This window comes from Callithrix jacchus, chromosome 3 (genome assembly GCF_049354715.1).
Source record: "Callithrix jacchus isolate 240 chromosome 3, calJac240_pri, whole genome shotgun sequence".
NCBI lineage: Eukaryota > Metazoa > Chordata > Mammalia > Primates > Cebidae > Callithrix > Callithrix jacchus.
The window spans coordinates 124,832,044-124,856,027 of NC_133504.1; the positions used below are offsets into that span (position 1 = coordinate 124,832,044).

The 23,984-nt window shown below is 35.2% G+C and overlaps 1 protein-coding gene across 13 annotated transcripts in view; it reads left to right on the forward strand.

Moving 5' to 3' along the window:
* The window catches only part of ANKRD17 (ankyrin repeat domain 17), a 174,827-nt gene that overhangs the window by 13,326 nt on the left and 137,517 nt on the right, over positions 1 to 23,984 (forward strand). For 5 of the 13 annotated variants that reach the window (XM_008993191.5, XM_078367085.1, XM_078367083.1 and 2 more), the window contains exon 1: positions 22,493 to 22,576. The exons of 5 other annotated variants lie outside the window; for them this stretch is intronic. In XM_008993191.5, coding sequence (XP_008991439.1) covers positions 22,523 to 22,576 — 54 coding nt within the window. In that variant the 5' untranslated portion in view covers positions 22,493 to 22,522. Of the gene's footprint in view, positions 1 to 9,845; positions 10,074 to 22,492; positions 22,577 to 23,984 lie in introns of those variants that run through there. 3 more of the 13 variants (XM_078367084.1, XM_078367088.1, XM_078367089.1) reach the window with 1 other exon arrangement.

Below are 23,984 nucleotides of genomic sequence, written 5' to 3' on the forward strand. Positions count from 1 at the left end.
TTTAGGTTGAAGCGGTTCTCCATAGGCAGTCAGGAAGGAAAGATACAGTGAAGAGAGAACAACTGTACACTAAGCTGTTGTTTGGAGTCTCATTTTCTCAGAAGAACCTGACCTCTTTTAAAAGCTCTCCTTACTATGTCAGGCTCACTGAGGATAATCACCCTAACTTAAAGTCAGTTGATTAGGAACTTTAATTACATCTGCAGAATATCCTCACAGCAGTACGTAGATTAGCATTTGACTGAATAATTGAGAGAAGGTATTTGTGCTATAAAATGTCTGCTGTCCTCTCTTCTTTCTGGGAAGGAACCATCATAGGTGGAAAAGCAACACTCTCAATTTGATCTTTGCTACTACCTGGCAGAGAACCTTTGAATTCCCAAAAGTTATTTCCTGGTATTTAGAATACAGAAACAGCTGCCTTTTTCACCCTGAGAGTCCCAAATTACTGGACTCTTGTAGGTTGGAGTTTGCTACTGAGAAAGCTTCTTTTTAGTAGCACTGTTTCCATGTCTGTCTGTACTTGCAAACTGCTTTATAGGTGAATTGATCTTTCTTGGTGATCTTTAAATAGCCAACACACACCATATTTTGAGTTTTTCTAACTGCTTTTCATAGAACTACAGACTTAGTAGGCATATGATGCGCCCTTCCAATTATCGAAGGCAAGAGTTTTACTAAATGTTCTGCAACTGTGTAGCACAGGTCATTAGATCTTCAGCTTGAGATGTTTCCTTGCTACTTGTTCTTATCTAAGCCTTATCAGAGATTTTAGGAGTTTCTTAGAGCAGCATGTCACTTGTAGTTAACTGTATTAGTTAAGGTATAAGATAGATCATTTGAACAAAGAGATTCCAAAACACATCAGGCAAGGTAGAAGTTTGTTACTCTTTTATGTGCTACTCTGGAGGTAGACCTTTAGGTTATTCACACATCTAAGTACCTGCTGTCTTGCACTTGGCTATGGCATTATGCCATCCCTTAATCAGTGCTGTCCAATACTGCAGTCACTAGCCACATGTTGCTGCTTAGCTCTTGAAATGTGGCTAGTGCATCTAAGGATCTGAGTTTTAAATTTGTTTATTTTTAATTTAAATATTATATCTAGCTAGTGGCTATTGCAGACACCCAGATCTTGGACTTACCGTCTCCAGAACTGTGAGAAAATAAATGTCTGTTGTTTAAATGACCCAGCCTATGGTATTTTGTTATGGCAGCCCTAGTAAACTAATACTAGAGAAATAAGAAGCACAAAGGTCAACATAGGTAACTTCCTTTTGAGGAATTGACCAAGGAGTTACAAACATCATTTTCCATTATATCCCATTGACCAGAACTTATTTATACCGACATATCTAGGACTTTGCTCTTGCTGAGTGTCCATATACCCAGGTAAAACTTGTGGATAAGTAGTCTTTTGCTGAAAGAAGGGGACTGTGGATATTGGGGGATAATGTTTTATAATGATACAATTCTGAGATTATGTTATCCTTATGACTACCAAAACAAGAATAAAAGTCATTGCAGGTTCCTGAAATAATCTTGTGGGCCTACCTTGGGTCATGTTTCCATTCTTGAACCAGCCACTATCACTAAGGAAAAGGATGCTTTGTTTAGTACTAAGACAAGTTCCTCCACCCTCTGTAGGAGGTAGACTAGTAGACTACCTCCAAAATGGGTCTTGAATTTTTCTGCTTCTCTCCATCTTCACTACTATCACCTTAACCCTGGCTTGTTTCTTACTTGAACTTCATAGTAGCCTCCTAATTTGATCTCCCAGCTTTTTCTGTTGACTCCCCATACTTCATTCATTCTTTGTGTAGCATTCATTCTTCATGTAGATTAGGCTAATCTTTCTGAAATGTAATTTGTTATTTGACTTTTCATTGCTTTTAGAATAAAATCCACATTCATTCTTCATGTAGATTAGGCTAATCTTTCTGAAATGTAATTTGTTATTTGACTTCTCATTGCTTTTAGAATAAAATCCAAACTCCTAACTTGGCTCACAGAATTTTGTATGGCTGCTCCTTGTTGTTCCAAGCCTTCCAGTTCCTTGATTGTCATCTAATCACACTGACTTTCCTGTTTTTGCAACATGCAGGCTTTCTAGGTAAGGTCTTCTTACTTTCTTCCTCATGTGTTCTTCTCCTGGTTCTTTGTTCTTTCTCATCCTTTAGTTTTCAGCTTAGACATCCTTCTTTGTCCAGTATTGTTGGAAGGAACTTTCTCCCCTTACACCACTTCTTTTACCTCCCTTTTAGTTTTTTGCCTCAACTGAATAAATTGCACTGGGGTGAAACATAGGAAAACCCTGTTGGTTTTTCACTAAGCTTTATTATTACTAAATATTTAGTAAACTCTTAACGTCTGTTTCTTACTACTTGGAAAGAAGTTTGTGGGTGGAAGTGAGGTGGAAAAATTTGAGTGAATTTCTCAGTTGAACTTTGTGAAATTGTTTTTATAAACCAAAAGTCATCGCATATCTGGTTTTATATATTCAGCCTAGTATGTTAGCATGGTTTGGTATCTTTGAAGGCAGTTCTCACTCATTGAACTTCTTTCTCAAGAGTTTTGGGTATTGTACATTTAACTTCTCAGACATGCTGTAGAATCATCTTTTGTAAATGACCATAAAATATTCTCAGATTATACATTGAAATTTATGTTAATTTGGGAGAGAAATACATGTGTAATACTGAATATTCCCATTGAGAAACATGGGATACTTGTGTATCTTCAGGCCTTTCATCTGTCTTTAATAAAATTTTAGTTTTTGTATAGATTTTGCACATTTCTTCTGGAATTTCAGATTATTTTGTAGTTCTTACTGATATCATGAATGGTGTATTTTATTCCATTATACTTTCTTAATTAGTTATTGTTGGAGTATAGGAAGCTATTGATTGTGATATTTTGATCTTGTAGATGGCCACTAAACTGAAATCTTGTATTTAGTTTATTCTGTTGAATTTTCTGACTCAGCTGTTATATTGATTCCAGTAAATTATTTTTTTCTCTCATTTCCAGTATTTGTCCCTGTGTTTGTTTTTGTTTTCTTATTGCATGAGTTTTGAATCACCCCCAAAATGTTGAATGCCAGTGGTAACAGAGGTTATACTTGTCTTTCTCTTGTTTAATGTCATGAGTGCTATTATTTTACTACTAAGTTTAATGCAGATATATTTTATCAATTTAGGGTACATCTCTTTTTCTTAAATTACTTAAGTTTTATCAGAAATAATATACTACATTTTATCAAATGGATTTTTGGCATCTTTTGAAATGGTCAGTTCTTTCTCTGCCCCTTCAACATGTCCATATAGTGAATTGTAATACAAGATTTCCTAATTTTAATTATGTTTTGAATACTTGGTATGATGAATTATTTTAATGAACTGTTGGGTTTAGTTTCATTAATATTTTAATTTATATTTTCTATGAAGATTATCATGTTTTTCAAATTTATTTGAAGAAACTGTAAATATTTTTTTCTTACATCAGTTTTGTTAAGATACACGTTTTACAGATTCAGTTTATGTGTACTCTTTTTCCTTTTAGTCTTATATGTTGTGTTTTTAACCTTATTTGCCACTGAAATGTTAGAAAGGAGTAGAGAAAGTGCTTTATTTGATCTTTTTATAACTTAGTTATTTCTTAAGTAATTTAGTACAGACCTCTTTTTCAAAATAATAACTTAAAAAATTTAAATTATAATAAACAGAACATAAAATTTACTGTATTGTTTTCAAGTGTATAGTTCAGTAGTGTTAAATAATTCGCAGAACTATTTTATCTTGCAGAACTGAAACTCTATACCCACTGAAAAATTCCACATTTTCTTATCCTTTCAGCCCCTGACAACTACCATTCTGTTTTCTGTTTCTATGAATTTGTCTGTCTCACATAAGTGGAATCATAGTATTTTGTCTTTTTGTGACTGTCTTATTTTATTTAATATACTGTTGTCAAGGTTCATTTATGTTGTAGCATGTGACGGGATTTCATTTTTGATATTCCATTGTATGTATACATCACATTTTGTTTACCCATTCATTAGTTAATGGACCATCTTGGCTAGTGTGCCTCTTAACTTTTATATTTTATTTATTTATTTCAAATTTATATGAGTTCATTGAGGGGAGTAGGAACTTAATCTTATATTTCCAAATAATTAATCAGTTGACTTACCTGTTTTATAGTGTGTCCTCATTTTAAGTGCTGCCTTTGTTTTATGTATTTCCACAATACAATAAACCAAGTATCTGCTTAATTGTATACATCTTTATAAGTACTGAATTTATATAAGCCGAAGTCCTGCATACTCAAATTGGTTGCTTGTACTAAGCAGTTTCCTGTGTTTGTTAAGTAGCTAACATCTATGTGGGGTTTTATGGTTACAGAAGTTTTAGATGATTTCCACTTAATCAGTTCAATTATATTTATTTAAATTCCATTTTTTTAAGGCACAAGGTCTCACTCTGTTGCCTAGGCTGAAGGGCAATGGCAGTCTCGAAATCCTGGGCTCTAGGGTTCCTCCCACTTCACCCTCCCAATAGGTGGGACTACAGGGGTATGCCATTATGCCCAGCTACTTTTTTTGTTTTTGTAGAGACAGTCTTTCTATGTTACCTAAGTTGTTCTAGAACTTTTGGGCTCAAGTGATCCTTCTGCTTTGGCCTCCCAAAGTGCTGAGATTGCAGGTGCGAGCCCATGTGCCCAGCCAAGTCAAAGATCTTCTGAAGTGATTTTTCTTCTTCTATTGCTTAAACGTCTAAACAGGCTTGACATCTTTTTTTTCCTTTCCTTCTTCCCTTCCTTACAGATTCTAGTAAAGAAGAAAAAGTACTTTTATGAAGATAAGGGCAATGCCAGCACCTATATAGTGTTCTTACTAATTTGATGATGTCCTTAGGCTGTCTTTGAACTTGAGAATCTCCATACATTATTATTGCAGGACCTATAAACTATGAGTGTTTTGTAGTTCTCTTGCATTGTCCTTCCCATGTTTTTTAAAAACTAAATTTCACTGTATATTTTATATGTTTCAAATGAAAGAAGTGATTTAAAACTTACATGGTTGCTGTTCAGAAAATGTCAGAAAAGCTTGTAGAAGGTATAATGTAGATTAAATTTAATTATGTTGAGGAAGTAATATTCTTTATATCAAACCTGTTCTAAAGTTTGCACCATATGTTAAACTGTGAGTAATATTTTATTTCTATTTAGCCATTTAACTTTTTTATATTGGAGGAATCTTAAAGAAAAATTGCATTATCTTTTTCCAATTTTATTAAATCATTAGTAAATGTAAACTGAAAATTTAAACAGTAGAGGACTATATAGAATAAGAGTTGAAGATTGTTTTATATTTCTAGTTGTAAATTTTAAGTGTATGTAATCCTATGCCTTTTTCTGTGCATTTTCACACACATGTATACAGATGGATCTATGTAATTTTGTTTTGCATAAATGAGATCATTATAAAAATATCATTTGAAACTTTTTTTTAAAATTAATAGTCCATCATAGCCTCTTTTCATGTAAGTACACATCTTACTCCTTTAAATGGCTGTGAGTATTCCCTTGTCAGGTGTCAGGACTTAATTGTTTTCTAGTTTATGAAGTTTTGGTTGTATCCAATGTTCTGCTGTTACAAACAATACTGCAGTGGACTCTTTTTTTATATTATTTCTGTATTGTGGTAGGATATATTCCAAAGGTAAAACTGCTACACCAAAGGTATGGGAATCTGTTTCTGTAACTGACATTTTATTGTGTGTGTCAACACCATATTTTAAAAACTAGTGATTTTGTAGTGGTATAGGATCTGCTAAGTCAGACATCAGCTTTCAAGCCCTGTCATATCTGTTCTTTCTGGATATCCCTCTCTGTTGACTACATTATCCATAAAAGGGACAGATCATATATCACCTCTTTCCTTAAAGTGTTTATAACACCTAGCACATTGAATAATTTTAACCCCAGTAATAGTGAGTGCTTACTATGTGCCAGCCACAATTCTAATTGCTTTATATGTATTACACTGTACTGTATACCATTTAATCTTCACAACTCTAAGAGGTACATAATATCTACATTTTATAGTTTAAAAAATCAAGGCAAAGAATAATTAACTTGTTCAAGGTCACAGTAAATGATGGAAATGGAATATAAACGGGTAGTCTCACATGAAAGTCTGCTTTCTTAACTCATACTATGCTCATACTTTACTCTCATACTGTAGTCACTACTATTCTTTTATAACCTCCCTAGTAATTGCTCAAGAAATATGTTTTGTATGCATTGTAGAGTTCACTAGCCATTTCATTTTGCTTCTAGATTTTCTTTATAGATGTGCATGAATGCAATGTTACTCAAATTTATGTGTAGTTATAGTGACCTATCACTAAGTAGAGTAACCAGAGGGAAATGATGGAGTAAGGAGAGTTATGGAACACCTCCTTAGACTTTACCTGAATGTAGCTAGTTAATACTACTCTGTTTTATTTCATCTTGTCTCCCTAACTCCTGTCTTGGGGAAATTCATGGATTGATCTTGAGATAGATTTCATAGTTGGAGTAAATGGAATAGATTTCATAGATGGAGTAATGGATATGTTACTCTTCACTATTTCTGAAATATACCCAAATCAATGTGAAGTGGAAAGAATGTTGTTTTAGACCCACCTACACCTCTTAATTCATGCTGTTAGGTAAGTGTGGCATGTAAAAACTAAATATCTCAGTCTCCCATAAAAGAGACCTGTGAATACCTTCTTTTGATGGAGGTTAGGTGACCTAATGTTTGTGAAAATATTTGTGACTTATAAGGATTTTTATAAATATTAGGTGTTGAAACTGAAGTATGAATAACAATAGAGGGCCTTGTGAAAATTCTGTCTACTAAGATGTTTGGCTATTTTACTTTAATTTAGGAAGATCACTTATTTTTTAATTTCTAATTCTATTAAATTTGATTATTTTATTGCATTTATAGATTATTAATAAATATTTTGAGGTCTAATTGTGCATTTTGGTGAATTGTTTTAGGTGGAGCTGATAGATATGTAAAGGGGTTGGGATTCTGTAATGAAGAGATCACAAAGTGTTGTTTGGGTTAGAGGCTCTTTTTTGGATTATATTCTGAATTCATTAGGTTTTTAGAATTTAAATAGAATATGCTCTTAAATTCCTTGAGAACTTAAAAATTTGTATAGTACTTTATCATACTGTTAATAAAGAGGGAGAGACAAGGGTTACAAGAAATGCAAATCCTTTTCTGATTCTTAGGTCCTTTTCTGGGAATGTTAAAGCAAACCATATGCCTATGGCATCTCTGCTGTAGGCTCAGCAGATAATACTACGGTTCTAGATAAAATGGAAAGTATGAAAGCAAAGATTTGATCATTCTGTTTTCTAAATCGCAGGACCTTTAGAATATATCTTTAACTCATTTTGTGGACTTCTTTCACTTGTACCTTTTCTTCTTTTCTTACCCTGCGGCCACATACCCACTTCACAGTCTTAATATCCTCTCTACCTTAGTCCAGCTTTCTGCGTAAAACCCGGACTTCAGTATCTGACTTCTCTTGGCCAGACTGAGGTCCTGTAGTATGATTTAAGTTGTAAATGTGCCTTAGTATGTGGGATGTTTTTTCACATGAGGAGGTTCTTAACCTACTTTAGCTTAATCACCAGATTCTTTTGTCTTTTATGCCAACACACAAAAAACACAGGTTTGGTATTAGAGCTTTTTGTCTTTTATGCATGAGCAGTTTTGTTTTGTGTCCCAGGGATCCCAGAAGAACAGTTTTGCTTGGCCAGGGGACCCATTCATTGGCTTATGCAACTTAGAATGTTAAGTTCATATATCTTAATCAGATACCGAGGTCTTCCTGACCTCACTACCATAAGCACAAGTTTTCTGAAAATCTTAATCAGAGAGCAAGTAGGAAGAAGGACCAGATTCCAATTTCATTAAACCACAGGCATATGAATACTTCACAGTTTCTGTGCTTGCCAAAAATTACATTTAATTCTGAAATAACCCATTGCCTTTGTATTTCTCTTACAATATTTCTCCTGGAAAAAGCATGATATAGAAAGAGTTTGAAATCAAGTTGGATAACTTGCTTTTGAATCCTGCTTTAATACTATGTGATTTGGGGACAGTTACTACTTAACCTTGTTGTCTTCATCTACCTTAGGGCTAATGATTTATTTTTTAACAGGGTTTTCCTAAAGAATGGAGGTAATTTACATTATTTAGCATACTATATTGCCTTCTGTGTTGAAGGTATTACTTATTTTGACATTTTACTGGATATAGCTCTTATATAATATTTTGGAATCTTTTTTTTCCCCCCAAGTCAGGATCAGTTTTCTTTACCTTTAGATTGTAGGTAAAGATTTTCTTTACCTTTAGATTATAGGTCATGGACTTTAGATTATAGTGAAAAATATAGACCTATTCTCCTCCAACATTTACTTAAATACATCATACAGCATTTTGCCAATTGTTTAGGGGGTATAGAGTTTTTGAGGCATAGATATTTGGTGTGAACCATGCAATAGGAACCTTAGCTCAAGAATACTGGATTTCAGGCTGGGTGCAGTGACTCGTGCCTGTAGTTACAGCCCTTTGGGAGGCTAAGACAGGAGGATTGTTTGAGGTTGGGAGTTAGAGACTAGCCTGGATAACATAGCAATAACCCATCTCCACAAAAATTTAAAAATTAGGTGGGTATGGTGGCACATACTGGTTGTCCTAGCTACTTGGAAGGCTGAGGCAGGAGGATTGCTTAAGCCCAGGAATTTAAGGTTACAGTGAGCAGTGATGGAATCACTGCACTCCAGTCTGGGTGACAGAGTGAAACCCTGTCTGAAAAAGGAGTACTGGATTTCGTTTTTTATCCATTGAGTTCATTGACCAGCCTTTTCCACTATTCTGTCCCCAGTAATAATAACAATAGCTACAGAGTTTTTCTTTGAGAGGTTTCTGCCATGTAAGAGAGTTTTTAAAGATAATAATGTGCTAGAAAATTTTAAATTATGGTTGGGCGCAGTAATCCCTGTAATTCCAGTACTTTGGCAGGCCGAGGTAGGAGGATTGCTTGAGCCCAGGAGTTCAAAACCTGCCTGGGAAACATAGTGAGCCCCTGTCTCTATTGAAACAAAAAAAAAAGGAAGAAAAAACTTTAAATCATTACTAACCTTCCTTTCTTCCTTCTTTTTCTTTTTGAAACTATTGGAATCTTGACTTAGGAAAAAAACTAGTAAAGAGATAATTGATTTTTATATCTGCTTTTTTTCCCCCTGAGGGTGGAAAGATAAGATGTACTAAATAAAATTTATAGCTATTTCCTTATTGTATGTTTAACAAATTTTAAAGCTATAACTTGATTTCTTTAGCCTTATTTTGTAGTTATTATCTAAACTTTAAAAAAAATGGTGAATTTAAAAATGGCACATTCCTTTAATTTCCTTTCTTCTCAGAGTCCCACTGATGTTGTTCAAAGATTGAGTTAAATCATAATTCTGTAAAGTGAGAACAGATGTTATTATATTACGCAAACTAACCTTAAGAGGCACAAAAGGACCTCTTTAGCTCTGTAACTTTAATTTGTACTTGGGTGTGTGTGGGGAGAGAGGTGAGAAACTACAACTTAGGTGCATAGATGGATCTAAACTTGAATAGTGTTATTAGTATGGCTGCAAAACTGTTTCTGTCTCAACATTTTTGGTCTGCATTTCCTTCCATATCAGCTTTATTTTCAGCCAAAGTAGATGCGAATATGATATTCTGACCACACCTAGGTCATGTGGTCACTCCTGTGGTGGCTGGGAAGGCTCACCTATACCTAAAGCACGTGAATATGTTCTTATAAAAAAGAGGGATGATGTCATTAGCAAAAGGGGTCAGGGAGAAAACATGTTGAACAGTAAAATTACAGTTCACAGTCCACTACAGGTACCATCAGAGGATCAAGAAATTTTGAAGAAGATAGAAAGTTCATGGAATCGGATTGACAGCAAAATCCCAGAGGAAACTGGAACCCAAGATAACAGAGGTAAGCTCAGATTTTCCCAAGGAAACCTTGGAATGGCTCCAAATTTGGAGTCAGCAAACACAAATCAGTAGTAGTGGTCAGTTGGGTAATAATCAAGGATTTTCTTAAGTCTTGTTTTCCAGAGTGCTAGGTCAGTTGGACTTCCCTTCTACCCTTTCTCCAGCCTAAACAACTATGATGCCCACTCTTAAGCCTGAAGTTTCAGAATTGTTCTCTTAAGAAAGTAGGCCAGCAGTTTAGTATGACATCTACTGAGGTGTTAGAACCTGAGAGAGAAGTGGAGGCACTGTGCTACCCCAGCAGAAAAACAGTTTTGTCTGTTTCCAGCCAACTTTGACTTCCTATCTAGGTACCTTTCTGGGGTACCTGCATATCCATATGCCCTAACTGCTTAAATTATACTGTTCTTCCATTTAAAGGAGAAGTCACTTAGGAAAACAAACTCGAATAACCTCAGGGAAAGCTCTTATACTCTGTATACTCTTAAGTAATCTCTCATTTGCAAATATAAACAGTCAGGGATAATCAGACAGTTGCGTAGAATCAAGGGGATGGAAGAAGATTAAGATGAGTAAAAACAACCAGCCTCAGCTGTAATTCAGAAGAATACTTCAAAGAAAAGTATAATTGGTATTTTATTTAAGATTTAAGAACACGTTGTAATATTTAATCATAGCTGCATTGAAAAGGGGGCATAGAACCAGAAAAGGTTTTGAAAATTATAAAGAAAAATTTTAATGGATGAGCTAAATAAAATTTTAGCCTGAATCAAGACTGAATTGTTGATTTTGGAATTAGGAGGAACTGTCTGCATATGTAAATTTAAAAAAATCTGGAAAAACTTAAGAGAAAATTAAAGAGGCATGGAAAATATATCACAGTTCTCACATCCATAAATATGAGTTCGAAAAGCAGAGATTAAGAACCATGGGAAGGAGAGGATAATGAAAGAAATAATTGAAGAAAATTTCCTGAGCTGTAAAAACGTAATAAATTTTCAGATTGAAAGAGCCCAGGTAGTAACAACCAAAATGAATGGAAAAAGATCCATGATTTCAGAATTATTCAGGACAAGAATATCCCAAAATAATTATGAGAGAGAGGGAAAAAAATATGGAAAATCAGATAACTAAGTTCTTAGCAGTCATACTGAATGCTTGAAGGCAGTGGAACAGTGACTTCACTATTTGAGAGACAGTAGATTTTGACCTATATTTTCTATACCCAGCCACACTGTTTTATCATGTGAGGACAATTGCATTTTCTATACTTGGAAAAACTATGTTCTTTGTGTGAAAATATTTGAGATACAGTAGCACAATGAAAAAATAATCCTGAGGTAGAGGATATGGTGGTAGTGGGGGGGATAGGAGGGTAAGTAGGAAGAAATAGCTACCATGGCAATCTTGGGCCTTCAAAAAGAACTGAAGAAAGCAGGAAGGAAATTCAGGTTCTATTAGTCTGGAATACATGAACATTTCTTCAACTAGTAATGTCTAAACAACATAAAATTCCATTTTCTTCAGTGACTAGTATTTTTCTAATCATATTATAAGTGTACTTTATTGATTTTTCATTTTAGAATCAACCTAGAAAATATATAAAATGGGCTTAATTATAGTTATGGAGTAGAATGCCTTATAAACCTTTATAATATAAAAATAACATCTATAAAATTAGGGGATGGAGGGCAACCAACAAAGGGTCAGTGCTCGTTTCTTCAGTGGAGAGTCAGTAGATAACAAGCATATAAAATTTGGTGAATCAAGATATGAAAGCAAAATGGCATTAAACTGGTAACTGTGCTAGAAGACTGTTAATGCTATAACATGTATTTTGCCATGATGCAGGAGGGTAACAAGACTTACGGTTCATCTTGTGCCTTTGTAGCCTTTGAATTTCTTAAAAACCCTACATGGATGCATCACATTTATGATGTTGCAAAGATTGCAAGGCTGGGCACAGTGGCTCACAGTGGTAATCTCAGCATTTTGGGAGGCCAAGGCAGGCAGATCACTTGAGGTTAAGTGTTTGAGACCAGCCTGGCCAACATGGTGAAACCCTGTCTCTACTAAAAATACAAACATTAGCTGGGTGTGGTGGCCAGTGAGCGCCTGTGATCCCAACTACTTGGGAGACTGAGGCAGGAGACTCGCTTGCACCTGGGAGGTGGAGGTTTTAGAGAGTCAAGATCATACCACCGCACTCTGTCTTGGGCAACAGAGTGAGACTCTGTCTCAAAAAAAGAAAAAAAAAAGATTGCAGATATATGGTCACTACCCTCTTTTATGAAGTAAATATATTCCTGGGCCACATGTGTTTTGGAAATTGTCTGACTTAGAAGTAGAGGACACAGGAATTAATTCTACGAAATTAGAAAGTTGCATAGAATACAAATGTGACTCATTTTATGTAGGATGCCTAATTCTTTCTTGACTGACTCACATGGTTGATTTTGAGTGTTAATTTCTGATTCCTTTCCATGAACTCTGACAGGAAACTCTTTTTAAAAAGCAAATGTTTATTGTGAAAAATTTAGAAATACAAAAAAATTGGAAAATTCTGAGGCCTGCTTCCTTCCAATGCCTCTAAATAAAATGACGTTTTCTCTGATGAACTAATGACCAAGATTAGAATCTTAAGTTTGTCCTTAAGATGGAAGTCTTGTGATCAAGGAGAGCAACAACACTGGAGGCAGGGTATGTCTCCTGGAAGAACTAGAAGAAGGAAGGTGGAAATAGAAATTACTTTTTTTCTCCTTCCTTCTAAAGATGTGGCTGATCATATATATCTAGCCCGCCCATCTTTGCTAAGGACCCATTGTGTGTCTCTCTCAGATATTGGTTGAATGAAAGAATCTTATTTTGATAGCACTTTAGCTTATCAGGCTGGCACTCTATTTATGTTCTGCATAGATAAAACATTTTTTGAAAGCCCTGCTTCAGATCAGGGACATTTTTTTTTGGGAAGCAGATTTCTAATAGTATGTTTTTCAGATTTGATTTAGAAAATATAAAGTCTTGTAAACATTTAGGGATTGAATGTATGAATTGCCAAATAGTCTAAGACCTAGACATACTCTCTTGTATTGATTTCTCAGCAAGCTGGAATGCTGAAAAATGGAAGATGTGCAAATGTATTACTTTAAAATATTTATGAGAAATACCTAACCTTTGAATAATACCAACTACCTTCACTGAGAGAAATGGACATGTTCTTGAAGATGATGGGAGTTAATAGGATTTCTGAAAATATGTGACCCTAATAAGAAACTGGTGATGGAGGAGTTGAAAAGTGAATGTGCGTTAAATTTGATTCAATGAAACATGCTAGCGTGGTATCTATTATATACATAAAGGTTGATAAATAATTATCTTCTCTTTTCTTATACTGAATTAGTTTTTATTGGAGGTTTGATAGTAACTAGGTATCTGAAATTAGTGGGGAAATTGAAAGTAATTGTACCCTTCATGTAGTTGTGAAGATATCCTTATGACAACCAAAACGGTAGTTCACAGTTATATTGTATGAGATCATTATTTCTTTATGAATATATGAGAATGGTGATGGAGTCCTGTTTATAGATTTACCTTGGGAACGTTGGAATGTCACAGTCATGCTCTGAGGTTCTCTTTATATGAGAACCACTAAAGATCCTCTATCTATGACTGGGATAAAGTAGTGAAAATGGGCATTTTGCCATTTCTGGCCTAGTCATTGGTGGATAGAGACAATTTAATACACATTTCTTAATAGATTGAGTTATGAGTTTGAAAGGTAGTCTGATGATATAGAGGGAAAATTAAACTCAGTTACTCATATTCTCACAACAGAAAATACTTCTGTGACTGGAAATTTGTGAGTTTTTTTCTTTATACACCAAGCAAGTAGAGCTTCTGTCACAGACACCAGCTGGGTGTCCTCTGAATCAATTATATTCTGACATTATTTACCTGGAGATAGTGTCCAATCCCACAGATTGATTGAGAGCCCAGTTCTACAAGACTGTCTCCCACTTCAGGTGCCAATTACAAGCCCCAGGTTGTTATACCTGTGCTTCTGACCCACTGACTGTACATCAGGGTTCTCATGATTCCTTTCTTGAGTTTGATTAACTTACTGAGTGGCTCACAGAACTCAAGGAAACACTTGTGTTTACCACTTCATAAAGATATTACAAAGGATACAGATGAAGAGATGCATAGGGTAAGGTATGGGACAAGAGGCATGGAAATTCTGCCCTCTCTGGGCATGCTACCCTTCAGTAACTTCTACTGTGTTCAGCTCTCTGGAAGCCCATTAAACCCTGTCCTTTTGGGCTTTTATGGAGACTTTATTATATCGGCATGATTGATTAAACTATTGACAATTGGGAATCGATTTCACTTTCAGTTTCCTTTTTTTGGAGGATGGAGGCAGGGCTGAAAAATCCCAACCATTTAATTTTCCCTTGGTCTTTCTGCTAACCAACCCTTATCCTGAAGCTACCCTAGGGCCTGTCAGTCTTCAGTCAAATCTTAGCATACAGGAAGACCCTTAACCACTTTGAAGATTCCAAGGATTTTAGGAATGTATGCCAAGAAACTGGTCTAAGATCAGAGACCAGATGCATATTTCATGATATCACAGGCTGTTGTTTGATACTTTAAATAATTGCAAGAGTTAATATCTTTAAAGAATTGCTTGCAGTCAAACCATTCAAGGTTTGTTATGAATAGATTAGGCTGGAAATAGCAAAATGATAACATATATCTTGAGACCAGACTGATTGGAGCTTGTTAGGGACCCCAGACCATCAAGGAACCGGAGGAGAGCCAGTGATAGCGATGGGATTCCATAGTTACTTGGGTAGTTTTTACTTCCTGATTATTTTCCTTGCCCTTGATGCTATCTGGAGTTAACTTGGAACTGTTTATCCATTCCCCCAGAGTGGTAGAAACTGGTGGCTCAAAAACATTGTCTTTGGATTTGAGCTTTTTCTTGTAATTTAAATTTTTATCGTTAGGTCCCCTAGACCCTCATTTTGTGTGTGTGTGTGTGTGTGTGTGTGTGTGTGTGTGTGAGAGAGATAGGTATTTCTTTCTGTTGGTAGATGTGATTCTCTTTTGAGCCTCTGACAGATAGGTTGCTGACAAGATTGAAAATGCTGTATCATCAATAGATTTAACCTATTTAAAAACAAAAATATTGAAATAAGTAATTTCTATTATGGATGCACTTGTTTTTATTTTTATTTGAAAATATCCATTTCAGACAAGTGGGAGGGTTGATTGTGACCTGTAAACAATAAATATTTTATCAGTTTTGTGTACATAGAACCTATTGTGAAATACTGGGAAAAGAATGAATGCATGGTGTGACCCACCATGGGTAGAGACAACAAATGCAAGTGTCCAACAGACACGACTATTACTGGGGATGTGAAAAGAGGGACCATTGCTTTGTTTTTTACTTTGTTTAGTACATTACTTATGTTAGACAAGACTATGCTTGTATTTCATTCTGTATATAGGATACATCTGGATGAAATGTTTTGTATCTAAATATAATTCTCTTCTGTACTTAGTTGAATTTCAGATTTTGTTTATTAGCTGTTGAATTTCAGATTTTATTTATTAGTTGGGTTAGAGAAGAATGGGAAGGGGACTAATTAGAGAAAAAAATCATTGAAATTTTAGTATTAAACATTGTCAAGACTCAGGATTGAGTTTTAGCCTCTTAGAAGTGGACTAATTTTATTTGCTGTCTATATCCAGTGTATGTAGTATAAACCCTGCCTCCTAATAAGCCCTCAGTAAGTGTTTGTTTAAGTGAGTGATCAAAATGCCAATGGGGATGATACGAAAAAACTTTTCTGGGACTTTTTATAGTATGAGCCTTGAGAAAATTATTGTTTAGGCAAAAAAAAAAAAAAAAGAAAAAGTTATTTAAATATTACAAAATAGTACATACCCTCCCTACCCTTCCTCATATTTAGAATATAGTACTGGATACTACATTGCATTATATTATTGCTAATGTTACAATTTTGTGTGTCCGTAACTTAATCCTTTCTTACATATATCCTTTAGACATTCTTCCACATTTCTCGAAGCATGTTTGACTCTCTTTTTTTTTTTTTTTTTTTTTTTTTGAGACAGAGTTTCGCTCTTGTTACCCAGGCTGTAGTGCAATGGCGCGATCTCGGCTCACCGCAACCTCCGCCTCCTGGGTTCAGGCAATTCTCCTGCCTCAGCCTCCTGAGTAGCTGGGATTATAGGCACGCGCCATCATTCCCAGCTAATTTTTTGTATTTTTAGTAGAGACGGGGTTTCACCATGTTAACCAGGATGGTATTGATCTCTTGACCTCGTGATCCACCTGCCTGGGCCTCCCAAAGTGCTGGAATTACAGGCTTGAGCCACCGCGCCCGGCAACTGTCTTATTTTGACAGTTCTGGTGAAGGTTTAATCATTTTCATTTAAAAATGTTATCATCAAAGTTAGACCTAGAATCTATGCCAAGAAACTGAGGTTCAAACTGTTTTGTGCTCTTTGTGTTCATAAAAATTGTTTATGTGTGGTCCTGTATTCTTGTACATTAGATTTCTTAAATATGATGGATTACTTTAGAATTTCATGCTTTAAAAATGAGTAATTTGAACATAAATGTAGAAGGCAAAGAAATAAATGTATCCAGCAGTATTTTATTTAGTGAAAATATACCCAAATATTTCCCAAACAATTTGGGGTTTTTAAAATACTAAATTTTGGCAGAGGCATCTTTTTAAAACTTACTCCCAGGTTAAAGAACTCATTAAATATTGGAGAGAATTTGTGTTTTATCAGAAGTAGATTTTTTTTAAAGTATAGATCATTCTACTCCTCATTCTTCTCCAGCTATATATATACAGACTCTTCATTGTGGTTGGGGTTTTTTTCCCTTCTCTCTCTCTCTCTCTCTCTCTCTCTATCTCTCTTTCGTCTTTCCTTCTTTCTTTTCCTTTTCCTCTCCTCACCCCTCCCCTCCCCTCCCCCTTCCTTTCTTCTTTCTTTCTCTCTCTCTCTTTTAATAATCAGTTGAAGTTCTTAATTGTCAGAGAATGAATTTATGTGATTTTTTTTTGATAGGGGCGGAAGTTAGATGAAAGGAGGTGTAACTTTGTGATTCTTGAAAAGTAGAAATGATGAAGAACTAAGGATAAATCTGGATACGTGGTTTAAAACTCATGTTGATTACAGATCTGGATTTTTAATAGAGTCATGTCAGTAACACTTTATATTTGTATGGAAGCAGGCAGTCTCATTCACTTTCAGTATAAATTAGCTCAACTTTTTTAGAAGGCAGTTTAAAATTTTAAATACAATGCTATGAACCCTTAGAAACAATGTAAATGCCTGTCAGTAGTGGACTAGTTAAATACATGATGCAATTCAATGAAAATTTGAACAGCTATCAGAAATCAAAGATAGATCTTTATGTACTAATCTGAAACAATTATGCCTTATTAAATATTAAAATGGGGATACAGAAAGTATGCATAATAGCATCCATCTGTATAAAAAATGTTATACCAAGATGTGCTTGAAATATGTAGGTTATTTCTGGAAGAATACAATAACTGGTTGTGCCTACTAGGATGGTTTGGTGAGAGGTAGGTTTACTTTTCTCTTTTAAACTCTGAATGCCTTTCATGTACATGTATTACTTTTATATAAAAATCATAGTTGATAAAACTATAGTGGTAATAAAAAGAATATTACTTTTTATTTATTTTTTGCTACATTAGACATTTATCTAGATTCCTCAGTTTTATAGTATGAGTAGTTTAGGATAAATAAAAGGTAAAATCATGGGAATGTATTGTTTTAATGATTTATGGACTTTCAGAAATCTTACCAAATTGCATTAGCTTTTTAATTTACATTTTGTTTAAGTCTTTAACATCTTTCACTTATACTTGGTCTAGATACTTTCACTCTTGGGCTTCATACTTATGCTGAACTCTAATTTACACGGTAGAAAGGAAAAAAATATATGATACTATAAAATGATGACTAAATTTAATAATTTCAAGAGGTATCAAGAGATCGAGACCATCCTGGCCAACATGGTGAAACCCCGTCTCTACTAAAAATACAAAAATTAGCTGGGCGTGGTGGCGTGGGGCTGTAGTCCCAGCTACTTGGGAGGCTGAGGCAGAGAATTGCTTGAACCTGGGAGGCGGAGGTTGCAATGAGCCAAGATTGTGCCACTGCATTCCAGCCTGGTACCTGGTGACAGAGTAAGACTCTGTCTCACAAAAAAGAAAAAGAGGTAAAATTCTTTTAGTTTTTTTCCTAATAGTTTATGTGAGTGGGCAAAATCATTAAATTTTTCCTATCACCAGTTGACTATTCTTGTTTTTTGAATATGTGGGTTTTGAAGCCTCGCCATTTCCTAAAAAAAAAAAAAAAAAAAAAAAAAAGGTGGGAACAAAACTCCTATATAAGGAATTTTTTATTAAAGTTTCACCTGAAGGGAACAAACATCAACAAAGTTTTAACTCGTGCAAAACAGAGTTGCTTGCTTGTCAACACATTTATACATATTTTTTGTTTTGTTTTTCTTTTTCTTTCTTCAAGGAAACCAATGCTGGCCCTAAATAAAATTGTCAATTTCAGAAGATTATTTCATGCAATCTAGGTGTTCGCTGAGCTTTTTTGTACTTTCTTTTTATTGAGAGGTTTCACTCTTTGGATATTTGAATCTCATTTTTAGTCAATATTTTCTTTAATGTAAATTTTTTTATGTGTTGGTTTCCATTTGTTTGTGTAACTTAATATGTTAATTGCTATTTACATTTTATTACTTTTGCTGTTGGCAAAATAATGAAAGATCTTGTGCCATTGAAGTACATTTTAGATAAATGGGAAGACAATTTTCTTGCCTATAAAATTAGGTTGAGGCTATACGCTGTGGCTCATGCCTGTAATCCCAGCACTTTTGATGCCTGTAATCCTAGCACTTTTGGAGGCCAAGGCAGGCAGATTACTTGAGGTCAGGAGTTCGAGAACAGCCTGGCCAATGTGGTGAAACCCCATCTCCACTAAAAATAGAAAAATTAGCCAGGCATGGTGGTGGGAATCTGTAATCACAGCTACTCAAGAGGCTGAGGCAGGAGAATCACTGGAACTCAGGAAGCATAGGTTGCAGTGAGATGAGTTTGCACCACTGCACTCTAATCTGGAGTGCAGAGCGAGATTTCATCTGAAAAAAAATTATAAATAAAATTAGGTTGAACAGATGGTTTATTTTTAGGATGACAGGTTTTAGACAAACATGTAAATTTCTCTTTATACCCTTTTGCCCAGGGTATCCTGTGGTGGCATAGGTAATCATATAGATGAAAAGAACTAAAAAACAGAAGTAAAGGGGATACATTATTTTGCTATATAACAAATAATTACAGAAAATCTGAAATTTATATTCTCTTTATATTCAGTACTTCTAATATCTTATTTCAGTGACCTACAGCAAAAGAACAAATGTTTTTGTCATTAGAAATTACTACTATTGGTCCAGGCGGGCGTGGTGGTTCACACCTGTAATCCCAGCACTTTGGGAGGCTGAGGCAGGCAAATCACAAGGTAAGAAATTCTAGACCAGCCTGACCAACATGGTGAAACTCCATCTCTACTAAAAATACAAAAAATTAGCTGCGCCTGGTGGCACACGCTATAATCTCAGCTACTTGAGAGGCTGAAGCATGAGAATCACTTGGATGCAGAGAGTGCTGGCTCTACGTATGCACTGGTGAATAAAGTGTTGCCTACTTTCAAGTGTAGCCTGCTTTTTTCTAGTCTGTAAGGGAGACAGATAATAAATTGTCAGTTAAAGGATTTGGAAGGCCTATTCTTGGCTTGTGGAAAAGGAGTGTTACAACATGAGTTCCTTGAACTCAAACCTGTCATTGCTTGCTAACATTGGAGGAAAATTTGAGAAAGGGAAACTATGTTGATGACTTCTCTTAAGTCTAAAGATGGAGCAGTTTATTTGAAGCATAGAAAAAATTGACCTGGAAGGCAAGAAATAACAAAAGCCAGTTTGTAGTTTCTGTTTAAGCCAGGTTGCAACAGTGGAAATTACTTTGAGAAGGCTTCAAATGCCAGACATACCCATACCTAAATGTAAACATTAGCTCTGGTCTGAGGTAAAACAGTGTCATTTGTTTGCGGTTAATTCCTCATAGCCTTTGGAATCAGTTCTGGATTTGCATCTGGATTTCACTCTGCCATGTAACTGTGTGCCCTGTCTGATACTTGGTTCACTTATCCATAAAATAAGATTATCACATGGAAGAAACACAGTTGATGATTCTGGATATGGACTCTGGAACAAATTGCCCAGACTCAGATCTTAGCTCTTTAACTTAATTAGCTTAGCTTGAAATAATTTGGCAAGTTACTTAACCTCTTTTTGTCCCATTTCCACATATATAAAATGGGGAGGATAATAACACTTCAGGATGACTGTGAAAATTAAGTGAGTTAACATATAAAAAACATTTAGAATAGCATATGGGAAGCAAAACGTGCTTTAAAAATTATGACATAGTGGCCAGGTGCGGTGGCTCCTGTAATCCCAGCACTTTGGGAGGCCGAGGTGGGTGGATCACAAGATTAGGAGATTGAGGCCATCAGGAGTTCACCATCCTGGCCAACATGGTGAAACCTGTCTTTACTAAAAATACAAAAATTAGCTGGGCATGGTGGCACATGTCTATAATCCCAGCTGCTCAGGAGGCTGAGGCAGGAGAATCGTTTGAACCCAGGAGTCAGGTTGCCGTGAGCCGAGAACACACCACTGCACTCTAGCCTGGGTGACATAGTGAGACTCCATCTCAAACAAAATTATGGCATGGATTAGCTGGGTGGTTATGAGGAATAAATAGTATGTTCATTTAAAAAAAACGTATTGCTTGGCATACTATGGGTATCTCCTAAATATCAGAAACTGTAGTAGGTACTTTGTAGGATACAATCTTGATATAAACTGTTAAGAAACCGTATCTGTCTATTGACTGCAACTAGAGCAGTTTCTGATATTTCAAGTTGAGTGAATAGTGTCCCATTTTATAGATTAATAAATTGAGGCTCAAGAGTACTCCAAAATCTCCACTAAAACATGACATCACTTTGAGAGATAATACCAGCAATGTCATGCATATTATCACATCACTTTTCTCAGTTTAGAGCATAAAACATTGTTCTTTTTGTTTTTTGAGAAAGTCTCACTCTGTTGCCCAGGCTAGAGTGCAGTAATACAACTCCACCTCCCGGTTTCAAGTGATTCTGCTGCCTAGCCACCTGAGTAGCTGGTATTATAGGCACGCTCTAACATGCCCGGCTAATTTTTGTATTTTTAGTTGAGATGGGGTTTCACCATGTTGGCCAGGCTGATCTCGATCCAACTCCTGGCCTCAAATGATCTGCCCACCTTGGCCTCCCAGAGTGCTGGGATTACAGGTGTGAACCACTGTGCCCGGCCCATTGTTCCTTTTTCAGTGAATTTTTCATATTCAAGATTGCATAAGGAAGAAATCTGACAATCTTAACAAATTTTACTAAATGGCAGATCAATTACAGGAATGAATTTAATATAAATTGGTTCTTCTGTCAAGTCACTCACTTTATTTCCTGTTTGATGATCCAGATTTAGTGTCTCTAAATTTAATTTATCTGGGATATTTTACACTTTCAGAGTATTTATTATAAGAGAAAAAACAGGCCATTTCTTTGGTTAGTAAATGAAGGCACTACTAGAAAATGCATATATTAAATGTTAAATCTTGCTTCAGTAATTGTAAATCAGTTCCATGTTACCCTGGTTCTTGTAGGTATTTGGAAACAGATTAGTTAATAAAAACCAATTTACTATCAAAAAATATACATTAGGATAATTATTTTTTGATACCCTGAAGTCAACTGTAATATGTATATTTTATAATACATTTGCCTGATGTAGCAAATTTCTAACTTGGCAGTATCATGCCTCCTCCTCTGCGTCTTTAATACAGCCATTAAGCTCACTACAAGGCTTTACTAAGGATAAATTGCTGCGTAACCCACTTCAACCTCTTTTGTTCAACCAGGAAGCCAGACGTGTTAAATAGCTTTTTAAAAATATGTTGGTTTTTTCCTGAAATTCTGGGATTTTAAAAATTGAAGTGACAAAATAAGAGACTTTTATTTTGTCTGTTGAAATTACTTGACAGAAGTTTGCTTTGGAATAGAGCTTCTGTATCTTTAAAAAATACACAGTGAGTCACCCCCTGCTCTTTTGGTAGATGCCTGGCTAGTGAACAGCTAAGCTGCTTTAGGCATGTAATAGAACATTCCATTTCCTGTTCCCTTGCTGACACAGAGGAGTGTTCCTGCTGGCAATGATCTAATCATAGTGCAGTAAGAAACATGGCAGTTTGATAAAACATGGTGGAGACAGCGGCTGAAATGGAAGCATATGTTCTAGAAGACATTCTTGAGGTAGGGCTAGGTTTGTAAGTGAAATGAAAGTTGAAATCTGAACAAAGGAATCTTATCTGCCGGAATTATTTTACAGATGAATAGATTAGAGGAGAGAGAAAAAGAGGCAGAGCATAAAAGCAAGACACCGTCAGACCTATTCCGTGTGAGAATGTGTCAGTCTGGTTCACATGATTACTATATACGTCTATAATTATTTTGTTTAAACTTCATGTTTCATAAATTGTATGTTTGCTGGGGAAAAAGAAGAGACTCAGACTTAATAAAAAGCCTTGTGCTGGTGGTGACCTTTAGATTAACTCATTAGAAGGTGGGGTCTGCAAAGCAGCTTTGAGTAGGTTTAGTATCATATGTCTTAGAATTCATTTACATATCTAAGCCTAAAGCTTTGCTGCAGTTAACTATTAAAAACAGCTGGTTATTTTAGCTTTAAACTAAGCATGTTTATATCAATCTGATTTCTTAATTTAGCTGGTACACACTGGTCCTAGGTTTTTCATGTGACTTTGATTATTATAAAACAAATTATTAAATTAAACATTTTAAAACCCTTACATTTAGGGCACTGATGCTAGAGAGCTGTCAATAAAAAAATCCTGTAATTTGAATCATGAACATTTTAAATTATATTTTCTTTTTTTCTGATTGTATTAATTTTATAAGATCCTATTCGAGTATAAAGTAGTCCAAGGAAATACATGTCCAAGTGAAACTAGAATTGCTTTTGGCATTGAGTGTTGAATACTATCAGAAATTTGTATTTATAGATAGAGGTATTTAAATCTCATATTCTTATCTGTTAGGTTGTGTAGGGTATTTCTTTTTTACCCTCATTAAATAAAAACTGTCTAATTCAGATAAAGAGGCTTTATGGTGGTGAGTGGTATTCCTGATACTTAGACTGCTGAGATAATTTATTAACTATTTCACGTCTTTAGGAAGATTATTTTATTGTGGGGAGAGGGCTGGGGAGAAGAAGCTGCAAAGGGAAGCTAGGCGGGGTTAGCAGGAGAAAAAAGCCTATGCGCATTATAAAGTGCTGCATGATCAATGAGTATTTTCTGGAGTCCCTCAGTGTGTGCTTGGAGCTGACATTGCAGCAAGTCTCATGGTTGTTCTGCAGAATGAAAACTGATTCCATTGTATTACCTACCTCCTTGCAGACACCTGCCAGCATACTCTTTTTTCCCTTTCCGAAAAGCTGTTGTCTAAGTTGAACTGTGATTAACTTTTATTATTTTCCTCTTTTATTTTTTTATTTTTTACTTGGTTACTATTAGTGAGTTTCCTTAAAAATGTGTGGTAAAATTATCTACTTAGAAATAGTAGTATAAACTTTCGTCAGGGGAGTTTAGTAATTACAAGTGGCCACATGACTTTTTAGTGGTTCAGTTTAACAAGCCTAATT